The sequence below is a fragment of the Hippopotamus amphibius genome, chromosome 5 (assembly GCF_030028045.1).
Source record: "Hippopotamus amphibius kiboko isolate mHipAmp2 chromosome 5, mHipAmp2.hap2, whole genome shotgun sequence".
Classification (NCBI taxonomy): Eukaryota; Metazoa; Chordata; class Mammalia; order Artiodactyla; family Hippopotamidae; genus Hippopotamus; species Hippopotamus amphibius.
In genome coordinates, this window is record NC_080190.1 from 85,593,949 (window position 1) to 85,606,983 (window position 13,035).

The 13,035-nt window shown below is 36.4% G+C and overlaps 1 protein-coding gene across 1 annotated transcript in view; it reads left to right on the plus strand.

Moving 5' to 3' along the window:
* The window catches only part of RYR2 (ryanodine receptor 2), a 549,009-nt gene that overhangs the window by 453,536 nt on the left and 82,438 nt on the right, over positions 1-13,035 (plus strand). Inside the window, exons 81-82 of the mRNA XM_057736978.1 lie at positions 3,865-3,918; positions 5,192-5,215. Of these exons, the coding sequence (XP_057592961.1) occupies positions 3,865-3,918; positions 5,192-5,215 (78 nt within the window). The remainder of the gene's footprint in view (positions 1-3,864; positions 3,919-5,191; positions 5,216-13,035) is intronic.

Sequence of the window (13,035 nt, forward strand, 5' to 3'; positions counted from 1 at the left end):
AAGGGTAGTGTGCAATATGTAATCTTTTGGTGCTTGTTTTACTTACTGTTGCTTTCTAAGATTCATGAATACTTTTGTGTGCTGGAGAGTGTTTGAATTGACTGTTATATTTCCCCTGGGCAGCTACACCATAGTTTGTCCATTTACTTTTTAGTTGGTAGCCTTTTGTGTTGAATCTATGTTTTTGCTGATGTGAAAAAAAGGGCTTGAAATGCCTATTCTTATCCATATCCAAAAGTCAAGGATCATAGGATGTTCAGCTTAAGGAGAAGATGCTAAGCTGTTTTCCAAAGTTATTGCCTTAAATTATATTCCTCCCTGCAATGTTTAAGAGAGATTCTGATGGTCCATATCTTCTCCAATATTTGCTATTTTATGCTTTATTAATTTTTGCCAACCAAATGGTTGTAATATGGCATTTCATTGGGGTCGTAATTTTTATTTCTCCTGGCTAGGTAACTTTCATAATTAAAAATCACTTCTCTTTGGTGGTTAAGTGTGAAACAAACAGCTGATGAGTAGTTCTGCCTTTTCTCTCTGTTATCACTACTACAGTTTCTTCTGTAAATCATGTACTTACTGTTTCTTGTTCTCCTTGCTTTGACTGTATGTTAAACAATCATTTTAAATCTTTGTATTTTTCAAGCCACACTTTATTTTAAACCTTGAGTTTATTTCTTTCCTGCCTATCTTTCCAACCCTGTCCTTACATCATATGTATCTCTTCTTTTGAATGTCTTAGCAAGTTTCCAGTACACACACAGTGGTTTGCTGTTGCTCCTTAACTTTTGTCCACATCGTGGTTACTCATGCTTGATTCTCCGAGTATCCCTTCTGGACTTGTCTGAAGCTGTTCTGTCCTAATGGAATGGTTTTACCAATTTAAATACGATAACCACATGGAAGTATCTAGAATGATACTCTCATAAAATAAGCACTCAATAATGTTTTCACTCTTTTGAGTTTCTGGCTAAGGAAAACTGTTCCTCTTCTTTCTGTTACTAACTTATTAAGAAGTACACATTAAGTAATATCCAGTGTTTCATTCTTTGTTGGTTAAAATTATAAAATGCCAGGGTCACTTTCTTACGCGATTTCTCTCTTCTATCTCACCGCAAACTTAGTCAGTTTTAAATCCATCCTGAAAGTTTCTCATTGCTTGCTCTGTCTTCTGAGGAGTTAGACAATCAGAAAGGCAACTGAAGAAGGCGTGAAATACACTTGGTTTGCAGAATGAAATTTCCAGCAGATGGTGGCGAGGTGAAGTGCCCCGTTTACTGCTTTATGAATTCTCACTGCCAATTTTGAGTTTTGATCCAGATATCTGAATGGTCTAAAGTATCGTCTGTTTTAGTTTTCTCTAATTTTTTTCTTCTAAATTCTCTATTTCATGCTTCTGCTCCTTTATGTACAGATTTTATTCACTTTTTTTCCTTCCTGGTGTATGATAATCACTTTTCCTTGCCTAGAATTGATCACCCTTGTCCAGAAAGTTAAGTCCTGTGTTGCAGGACCATCTAATAGAACCTACTGCTTACTTCGCATTATCATATCATGTATATTACGTGGATGCAGTTTGCTATTGGAAGACTTTGTGTCCTGTGCCTATAAATCCCTCTGTTTCTGTTCAGTATATTAAAAAATACTAGACATCTGCTACAGTTTTCTTGTGGCCCCAGCATGTGCTCATGCCAGTCAGTACAAGTTTAAAGTAGTTGATGGGTCTGTTGAATTTTGTCAGGTAGATCTCCAAATAGATTCCAGCTTAATAGGTTTTAAAAAAAATCACTAATTTTAGTCTTATTAGAAGCAAATCTCACTAAATTTTCTTAGGAAAATTTTAAAAAACAGTTTAAGATATTTTATCTCAGAATAATTCCTTGTAAAAAAATATCTGTCAGATCGAGCTCTAAACTCCTTTATTAAAGCAAACATATCACATGAATTTTATCACTTAAGAGCATATCATTATAACTAAAAATGCCAACTTTTCTAAATGTATGCTACCTTGTTCCTCCCCAGTATTTCTGACGGTAATGAAATTTATGTAGGAGATGATGCGCTTGAGAAAATGTATAACTTTATATCCTTAAGAGACATTTTTATATTAGTATTCTAATTTGCTTAAATAATTATCCTGCTTGTTACCTGGTAAAATCCCTATGTTTCACTCCTAATTCCTAATGCAGATGGAGGGAACCGTTACACAGGTAATCCTAAGAAGCAAATCAGCCAGAATTCCACTGTATTCAACACTAGTTGTACAGTATTTACAGAGGGTTACAGATTTGCCCTGCAGCTCTTTTGCTAAAGTTCTCATAGGTTTTTATTTTCAAAATCCTGGTAAACTGACGACATGGGAGTCAAGGTGACAGAGCATATAGTCAAAAAGTTCCTGTGCTCTGAATGAATAATTAACCTCTTGGTTTTTGTGGTGAAACATACTATTTAACAACTTTTCCATGTCATGAAATTGTCACAGATCTGGGACCCCTTATTTTCTCCTCTGCACACCAGGTTCACATTCTCATGAAATGGAGGAGGTGATGCTCAGTACGTGTTTGTTGAATGAGTGAAAGAACATAACAGACCTTTTAGCATTTATCACTCAGTTGGTGGAAGGATCACATTTTTTACCCTGACCCCCGTTCCCACTTCACATCCCTGCTCCAAGTACTGTACATCACTGAGTTAAAAGTATTTTTCTGATTTGTAAGTTATATGTAGCCACTTCTTCCATGAGCTTCGTGGTACACTGAGTGCTTAGCACCGTAACAGATCCTTAGAAGGGCTGCAGTAATCTCACTTAGGCGAGCTATAGGTTCTTCCCCGCACAGGTATTGGCTGACAACCTGCTTCCCTCAGTCAGCATCATTTCATACTCCCAGTGCCAAACCATGATAATAATAGCCATCGAGATTTATTAACAGGTTATTGTTTTTCAGATACTTGTTCCTAAGTGTCAAACATTTTGCATATATTAATTCATGGGATCCCCATAAAGGCAGTTACTCTTTTTATTATTTCCACTTTAACACAGTTACTCTTTTTATTATTTCCACTTTATATATGAGGAAGCAGAGACCCAGAGAGGTGAAGGAACTTGCCCTAGGCTGAACAGCTCGTTAATGGCAGCATCAGGATTTGAACCAGGCCCTGTGCATCCTCAGGCCACGTTCCTAACCGCTGAACAGCTCTGCTTCCTTAGCAAGCAAAATTTTCAGCTGTGGGAATTAGATAAGAAGGCATGCACAGCTCCTTTACCATTTCTGGGAAAATAACTCAAAATAATGAAATTGTCAGTTTAATCATTTTTCTATAAAAGGATAATCTTGGTAGCAGTTGAAATTTTACTTTCCTCCTTTATACCAAATACGGTAAAAAACGAACTTCCAAAAAAAAAAAAAAAAGATTACAAGATTCGCTTTAAGTAATGGACACTGCTTTCTGTTCATTATAATTCATAGGTATTGGTTGTATCTGTATTAGCACATTGTAATGGAAACATAAAAAAGGAGAAAACAATGATCTTTGTCTTTAAGGCTTGTAATTTGATTTGAACAAGGAAAATGCATGAATACGTAGTACATGTAATAGGATACAGGCCTCACAAATATCTCCATGATATATATAAAACTGGTAATTTAGTATTTTAATTTTGTATAAGCACAGTATAATCTTCTCTTAGGTCACAAATTCATTGATCATGTCATCTAAGCTCGTTATATGTAATATATATACTTAAACAGTATTGATGGTAAATTAACAAAAATAATTTGGTATTCTTTGCTAAATTCTTTTATACTTTTATACAACATTTTCGAATCCCGTTAACCTTTTCTAAATTTCTTTTACATGTTTCAGAGTTGTCATGACGAGGAAGACGATGATGGGGAAGAGGAAGTGAAGAGTTTTGAAGTAAGGTGAATCTTTCTAGATTTGTCTCCTGTCTACGTTGAAACATTGTTTCATAGCTTATAACTGACATTTATGTTTCTTGCTTCATGGCTTATTGCAGCTTATTGTGTCAAGGAACTGCATGTCAGAAGCTGGATGGACAAATCTGAGTCCTAACATTTGCTGAAGTTAAGCCCAAGGAACGTAGACTAGTTAAAGAATCCAGTAAATCCCATATGTTCAGAATGAGTGTTCCTGAGAGCCCTCAGACATGAGGTTCTTTCAGATTGTCCTCATCTCAGTGAACGATGTGATCTGAAATTTCCAGCAGACATGGGAGAAAACTATTTGTGGAACAGCAACATGACATCACGTTTCTAATGAAACCATCGGTTTGATATTTTTTTCTGAATCGAAACAGTCTTAAAAATTTGGCCTCTTTTGACGTCTGCCCGATTAGGTCACTCATTCCCTGTACATATGTAGACGGTGGTGCCCAGTGCAGTTTGCTTGCATGAAGCAGGAGGGCGTACATTCCTAGAACTACGTTCTATTTTATGATTATTTCCTCAAACCTTCTCAGCTTTTACATTTCCATATAATTTGAAATACTGCTCAATATTCATTAGCCTAAAGGAAAGGAAATGTTATTTTCCCCCTTTGCTTAGGCTGTACTTTTGTTTTCTATAAGAAAAACTAGCTGCTGCTAACTGCCACTCTCCTTGTTTACTGATTTGGTGTTTTGTTTTGTTTTGTTTTGTTTTGTTTGAATTTTCAAAAATAAATGGAGGGAAATAGACTAGGCTCTTTTCTGTTTTTCTGCTATTAATTTACATGTCTGCTTTGAGCTAGAAGCCTGGAAATATATTAGTAGCCAGCTGTAAGTCTTTAATTAAAGTGGACCCACAAAAAAAGTGTAGGTGAGGAGTAGATATTGAGGAGTACCCCTTTCAGGGACAATTGGATGTGAGCATCTTTGCAGCATTGCGTTGAAGTCATTCTGTAAAAATTACCGAAATGAACTAATTTGAGACTAACCTGTGACTGTTGCTGGCTGAGAAAAAAAAAATGCCTTAAGATTAATTTCCTGGATGACACCATAAGCTTTTCTAATGTTTTGTGTGTTTCTAGTCTCAAATCCATCTTTATCGATAAGAAACCGAGCTAAACTAGAATGAGCTGTGAGCAGCAGATAATACTATTTTTCTGAAGTGCACACCATTTATGGTCTATCGGTTGTCTTCTGAGCAATTGTTTATTGCTATTTTGCTTCTTGTCCTCACCTTTCCTTAAGGTCACAGGATCCCAACGCAGCAAGGTAAAACTATATATATGTGTGTATTTGTCTGGGTCTGAGTTTCAGTTTCTTGTGACATTTACCTTTGTTAGACCCAACATCTTGGATTCTTTTGTTTAAAAAAAAAAAAAGAAGGTCTTGTATCTTTCTCCCAAGTTTGTAGCTCCAATGCCATTGGTCTCTTCAGTATCCCTTCCTTGACACAGGTTTATTCTTCTTGCAGTTTAAATGAATAATTTGAAATTTTATCCTCCGTGTTGACTTTGAGCTACGTACTGTACTGAGATGAAAGAGTCCATCCTTTAGGGGATTAAATTTTAGCTGGTGACTTTTCAGTGCAACGTTTCATGCCTCCTACCTCTTGAGGGTTTTTATACCAGTGTCACTACTAGAGAAGAGATATGGTATATGGCATTGCTGGTGGGATTGGAAGTTATCTTCCTTTCCATTGTGCTAGTGATACCTTCAACTGGTAATTAGAGAGGATATTCCACAATTTCAGTGTAGATTTAGCATTTCCTTATGGGGAAGAACTAGATGACTGTTTCTGTCTCTGAATGTTCAGAAGAGCTAAGTACCTGGAAAATTTGCTAAGGGAAAACATTTGGATCTAAAATCACAAAAATTTTCCCTTCATATGAACCCTGTTAAGCTTACATTTTATTGTCATGAGACTATTTAGTCAGAAAATCTGTCGTAAACATCCCAGGAAGAAAGTACCTATGATGACTTTAGGTAAAGAAAAGAAAAAAAGCTTTTCTGTTTGTAAGTGTAAAGTCTTTTTTGCCTTCTATTTTAAAAAGTGAAATATTTGCTGTTAAGGTGAATTCAGAATGTCATAAAGAATCTACTTAGAAGAAACAAATTATAATGTTTTTAACTCACTATTATGTTTGGAGGAATTTCTCATATTATTTTAAAATTGGAGTTCATGCTGATGTTATCGGATTTAGTTTTAATCAGATGGATATAATTGATGGCATATAATGGGCATAACACTTAATTATAGATTATGGGTTTAAATCCATAGATGTAATAGGTGTGATCCTAATTTGGTAGATTTTTATAGTTTTACCACTGGTGATCTCAGATAGAATTCCTGTGACTTGTTGAGGGTTGGAAACATGAAGGGACTTCCTGACATCCACCAAAGATTTGATTTCACGGACAGCACTGAAATTCAGGCCCAGGAGTATTGATCCAGACGGAGTGGGCGTGGGTTAGGAGGGCCAGGATGAGAAAGTGTTGCTGGTTAAGAAAACCATTTTACATTGGGAGAGGAGTGCAGTTTCAGGGAGATCTAAAAGGAAATAAAATTTGGTAAATAGGGTCAAGTTTGGTGACATTAGAAAGGTTCCCTCTTCGGAAAAGATGTCTGGGAATAACAAGGAGTGGAATCTTAGCCTGTATCGTGTAGGAGGCAGGTTGTACTGAAAACAGGAAATCAGGAGACTGCGGAGCCCCTCCTGGGAGAATGGGCTACATGCCTTGGATTTAGGATGGTGAGAGAGAAGTTTGCATAATGGTGAAGGCTGGTAATTAATCCCCCAAGAAAGGAGATAGAGACCAGCAGGTATGACTGTCCCATCGTGAGACAGGATTTTAAAGTTGCCAGTGCTTGCCACATATTCATAAGCATAACACAGTAGATGAGATTTGGGAATTTTCACTTCTTAACCAATGCTTTACTGATTCTCCCTGTGACTTTTGTACTATAACTTATCATTTATGCCCAACCTGTGGAACAGTCTATATGCAAAATATATACCCTGTGAGTAAACAATACGAACTCTTCCCAAGTTGAAAACCAGAGTCATGTTTTTCAGAGAGGTGACAGAGAGGCAGTCACATAGGAAGATAATTCTGTTTGTGATACCCACAGCACCACTGGAAAAATTTGCCCAGACAACTGGATTATTACTTTCTCTTTATAAATTTAGTAATGTACCAGACTTTTTACATTGAGATGTCTGGTTGTTTAACGTCATTTAGCTATAGTCTAACAGTGGAATTTATCATCTAAGTTATAATGAATTTGAAAGGTCATTTGGCAGTTTCAATAATTCTTAAAACAAATTATGTTACATAAATTTGGGAATAACATAGAGTGTGTGGTAATTGAATTTTATCCCTATAACTGGCTGATTATTAATATTTGCTGTACTTTCTACTTCAATTCTCAATCTATAAGGATGCTGAGAAGAAGGAAGAAGTAGATATAAAAACGTAGCATTATAAGGAAAATTTCCATGAGGAGTAAAGTAAAATAAATAAAGTAAGGCTCAAGCACATGGAAAACAGGGAGTGGAGGTGAAAACGCCTAGTATCGGCCAGCTCTTTTCTCCTTCCATCACGTGTATGTTTTACTGACAGGATCCTGTTAAAACTTGCCTGATGTAAGTTGCTAATTTAATTCCCAGCTTCATCTATTTATATGTATATTTACCTACAAATACTTATTTAAAATTTTTATTGCATATTTAGTTAGTAAGTGTATATAACCTTTTCTAGACTTGAGGCTACTTCAATATTAAAACTGTAAAAGAGGACAGTTAAATCTTATAAAGAGGCCAATATTAATCAAAAGGGAAGAAATATTTTAGCAATGACCCAAAATGTTAATTACTACAGGGGGGTGCTTTATTTGGCTTTGAACTTTTCACAAGCCAAAACAAATAATAATAATAACGGAGAATAATATTTCAAGTCAAATGACTTTTCTGAGCACGATGGGTTTTTTCACCTAGAACAACAAAGAACTTGGTAGCACAGTAGACCACATTTTAAAATTATGATTTTGCAAAACATACAGAAACATTCTTCGGATGGTTGCATCTCCTGTGGCCATTCTTTCAGATCTCAGGGTGCAACGTTCACTGATAATATTCCACAGAAATGCTTTCATTGAATTAAGTTCTATAATATAGATTTATTACTTATGGAAAAACCTAAATTAATGACAATGAAACTTAAGTAAATCTGGAGGAATGGACCATTCATTCGCCTTCTAGACCATCTTTCTCAAGTATTAGGCAAGTTGTATCATCCTTTGGCAAATGCCCAGTTTCTAATTCACAGACGAATTCTCTGGTGAGTCCCTGAGGTGCTATTATTCTGTACTATTGATTGTCTTAAATGCCAAATATGCCTGTGGCAGAGTTGATATTCTGTAATAAAAACTTAGGAGAGTAACCTATATATTCTCTCCCAGATGGGCCTCGGGCGTACCTAAAATGACATCATACCCACTAAGTATTCAAACCAATACCCAGCTCATATTCCAAAGTGTGTACCACTATGTGTGGAAGAATCAATTTAGGTCTGAAATGTCTTAAGGACTGATGTTATATAGCTCTACACAATGACAGAAGCACTTTTGTCTGGCCCCTCCAGTGATCTAATTTTGAATAGAATTCAATTTTTTGGTAATTCTACAAGAATGAATTGGCTATAAGATGTTTCCTCTCCAGTAGCTACATAATTTGATCTTTGAATGGGCTTTTTTACTTCTGACAATAGGAGCACAGCACTTCAAATGAGAAGGACTTCCTGAATCTTACCAAAGAGAACCATTAAATATTAAAAAATTGAATGTACAGCTATGGATATAAAACACGGAAACAATTATCTCTTTTATCAAGAAACTTTACATTTCTTTAGTGTCTACTGATGAAGTTCTGTGGTATCAAAATATGGACTCTAGAGTGTTGAGTTGCTTGTTATTCTGTTGAATCATAGAGGGGGAAGGAGAAAGAAATTCTCATGGCCAGTGTTCTCCAGTACTCATGCGTATTGCTGCAAGCTGCCAGCTGCATTTTATATACTGAAATTGTTGATCTCCAGGGATGCCCTGGGTCTTAGCCCATGTTCCCTAGAAAACAGAGCAGAGGTTATTTGCTAACACTTTATTGGGGCTGGAGGTGTTACAGTCTCAGGGAGGTAAGAGTGAGGGAAAAAGAGAACTAGTACAGGGAAGCAGAGAGAACATGGTAATGCATTCTTGAGCTGACCAGCTAACCACAACTAACCAGCAGCACAGTTAGTTGCTAGGTTGTGGCGGATGCCCCTGGAGAGGCCATAGGCATCATGGAGCAGTACCTCCTGGGGAGGAAGAAGGAGCACTTTATCTGCTGGTTTCATCCCACCTCCTATCTCTTATTGGTCGCAGGGTGTTAGTTTCTTTGTACATTTAATACAGCCTGCTGATATTAACCGGCTCTTCCAGGCAGCCCCTGGGGAAGCCAGAGCCAGCTTGGGTCCAGCCTGCTGAGTGTCCAGACACTGCAGTCTCTCCATTTTCACCAGCACGTGGTCTCCTTAGACAGTGGCATTGGTGGTAAGAGCCAGCTTGGGTCCAGCCTGCTGAGTGTCCAGGCACTGCAGTCTCTCCATTTTCATCAGCATGTAGTCTCCTTAGACAGTGGCAGTGGTGGTAAGAGCCAGCTTTGGTAACCACAGTTACGGTGCAGGCCATTTCTAGGGCCACTGTACTTCAGAAGCAAGGCAAGTTGCCAAGACTTGGAGCGAAGGGGTTTAGGGTGGGCTGGAGTACTGGCCCTGATACAAGGAAAATTCCCAAAAAGCACAGTCCTCTATATTGTATAGGGTGATTTATGCATATGAATGTGTAGACCTAAATAGCATAAAAGTATGTAGACAATACATATTTAAACACATAATTGTGCATTTTTTGATATGAACAAAAATTTGACTTCATGTGCTGTTATTTTTAAAAATAATCCTAATTGAGATTGACATGTACACACTGCTATGTTTAAAATAGGTAACCAACAAGGACCCACTGTATAACACAGAGAACTGAGCTCAGTAATCTGTAATAACCTAAATGGGAAAAGAATTTGAAAAAGAATAGATACACGTATATGTATAACTGAATCACTTTGCTGTATACCTCAAACTAACACAGCATTGTTAATCAACTATACTCCAATACAAAATAAAATTTTTTTAAATAATAATAATCCCAGTTGAAGCTTATGCTTGACCACATTATGTATAGGAAATGGGATACAGCAGAATCATTAAGAGCACAGACACTCTAATGGACCACCTGTGTTTGAATCCCAGCTCCACCATATGGCTATATGATCTTAAACCTCAATTTTCCTATCTACAAAATGGGGCTAATTAAGGTCTCTACTGCTTAGGATTGTGATGGGGATTAAATTAGTTAATATATACAATCCACTCAGAACATTGCCTATCACATAACAAGCTCTGTATGTGTTTGCTCTTATTATTACATTTAATCAATTTCACTTCCTTACTGAAAGTAAGTCAGAGAAGCCCATAGAGGTAATTTTTCCACTTAATGAGCATAGAACCTCACAAGGCAGGAGACCTGAGTTCTCATCTGGGTGCCAACCAGGTACCCTTCAGCAGATCACATTTGATTACCTTGTACCTCAGCTTTTTCGTCTTTGGACTGAAAGCTTTGAACTGTATGTTCCCAAGGGTAATATCCACCTTTAAAACTCTCTGATTTGCTGTTTTTGAGTGAGTTCTTTTCATTTTTCAGGGCAATTTTGTAACTCTTCTAAGTGCATAAATACTGATTGGAAGCATACAAATTTTTGTTACTTTTCTTCTGATCTCTTGTGAGGGGGTGAAAAAGAAAATAAACTCCATGTTTTTTTAGTTTAGGAATGTCACAATAAAAATGATTTATAGAAAATAATGTCTAGCTTCTGCACATGCATGTGTATTTCTACCTTTTCCTCATTTGGTATATAAAATATCACACAATCATACATAATACAGTTAGATGGAAAAAAACAAAGTGTGGCAGGATGAAAAGCATTTAGGGACACAAGGTAGAGCCTTCCAAGAATGTGATTAATCCAGAAACCCATGCCACAGAGTCTTGCAGATTTGCTGCTGGCTGTCAATACTACTGATTTCAAGGTTTCTAGGAGTCAACATAAAATCATATGAATGTTTACTGTATCCATAAAATATAGAGACAGTCTTCTTGTTTGTGAGAAAACAAAAATTTCTGAAGGATTTTTTCCCCCCGAGAGTCTTTATAGAGAAAACATGTGATACAGTAAAAAAGGTCTTCGGCAATTCAGTAGAAGTAATTACTTGAGAGTTTATACAATAAAGTCCAGGTTTATAGGTGCCATCAGAGGATGGTTTAGAGTAGGAGAAGCACCAAGTGTCTGGAAGAATGGAAGGACTGTGTATCCTTAAGAGAGTCTCCAGAAAAATCCTTGTCTCAGCTAAATAGGGAAACTTGGCAGGGAATTTGAGACTGTGTCAAGTACTTAGAGTACAGCTGTTTCTCAAGAGTTGATCTGGGGTAGGACTAATAACCATTTGTGAAAACTTAAAATTGTAGATACTAGAATTGAGAGCTCTCAGAATCCAAATAATGGGTTGCTGTGATCCATTCTATGATAAAATTTATTCTAACTGCTTCTTCCCACTAATTATTCCAACCTTTTGGCACCTTCTGATCTAAGAATTCCTTCATAGAATTGGAGGTCATCAATAACCTTATTGTCCTTTTTCTCTCCTTTGTTAGGCTTTTCTAGTAGAGTTGCATAGCACTTATTTTCTGTATTCAAGGCAGTATCCCATGCTTTTAACACTTAAACAAAGAAACAAGTAGGTAGAAGGCTGTTTTAAATCAGTATTGTGCTCAGGATAGACCACATTCACTCTAATAATAAATCAGCCTAACTTTGCTAATTTGATAACCTCTAATTTTAGATTACTCATTCCTTCCTTTCATTTTATACTTCGTTAAGGGAAGTTTTTGTGGCTTAGCATAAAGTTTGTCCACAGGACCTTGAAGTAGAAAACCATTTCAACTCAGCTGGGTTTCCTTGCTTTAGCATAGTATTAGTTAGTTCTAAATATGCTGAATCTAGGAGAAACAATATTCCAAATGAAATGCAAGTATATCTGATACAGGAAGAAGTAGGCCATAAAGTCACACTACACGGCACATCTGACTTTCAGAGCCTCCAACACATTCTCTGAGCTACATTTTTCTAGTTTACCACTTTTGTTGTCTCTGATCGTGTATTAGTAAACCTTTGGCATTTGAACAAAGTTTATTTTGGGTAAACACATTTTTTTTTGATTAAAGAGGACGTTAGAAACTATGACCATCCTATTGAGAAACAGAACTCTGGAAGATTATTGTACCATGTGATAGTTCAGCAACAAAGAGGTTGGTAGTAATGAAATGTATAGGGGAAAAATTAAAATAAAACTGCAATTTGAGAATTACTCTTTTTTTGTATGTGTATAATTCAGGACTTCATAGATCATGTCCTAAAAGTAAACTAAATAAACTTTTCACATTTTACTAGCTTTGTAGCTCTCCAGATGAAAGATAATGTTTTGTAAAGTTTCAGATTAATTTTGCATGCTACATGAGATCACATTATTCAGTTCTATCATTCATTTATACTTTCTTGAACATCTTTTATGTGCAGGAAACTCTACTGCATATACAGTATTTGTGTACTGGTGCTATGTTTAATACAAACAAACAAGCTATGGTCCCTTTCCTCATGGAGCTTTACTTCTAGAAAACTCCATGCACATTTAGATTTTTAAAAAGCAAATTTAAAATTTAAAAATCTGGGGAACCATCCATTGTTGAGTAAAGTTATAATCTTACAAGTGTTTCCCTAGCACTGTGAATCATCTATATATAAATATGGCTAATCTATAGTTTTGAAAGCTAGAATGCAGAACGGAATTAGTTGAAGTTCTGGAAATGTGGCTGTTGTCTATACTTTCATTTTCCCTTAGTCCAGTTGACCTGTGTATGTTGTAAACCAAACTGTTAGTACCATTTCACT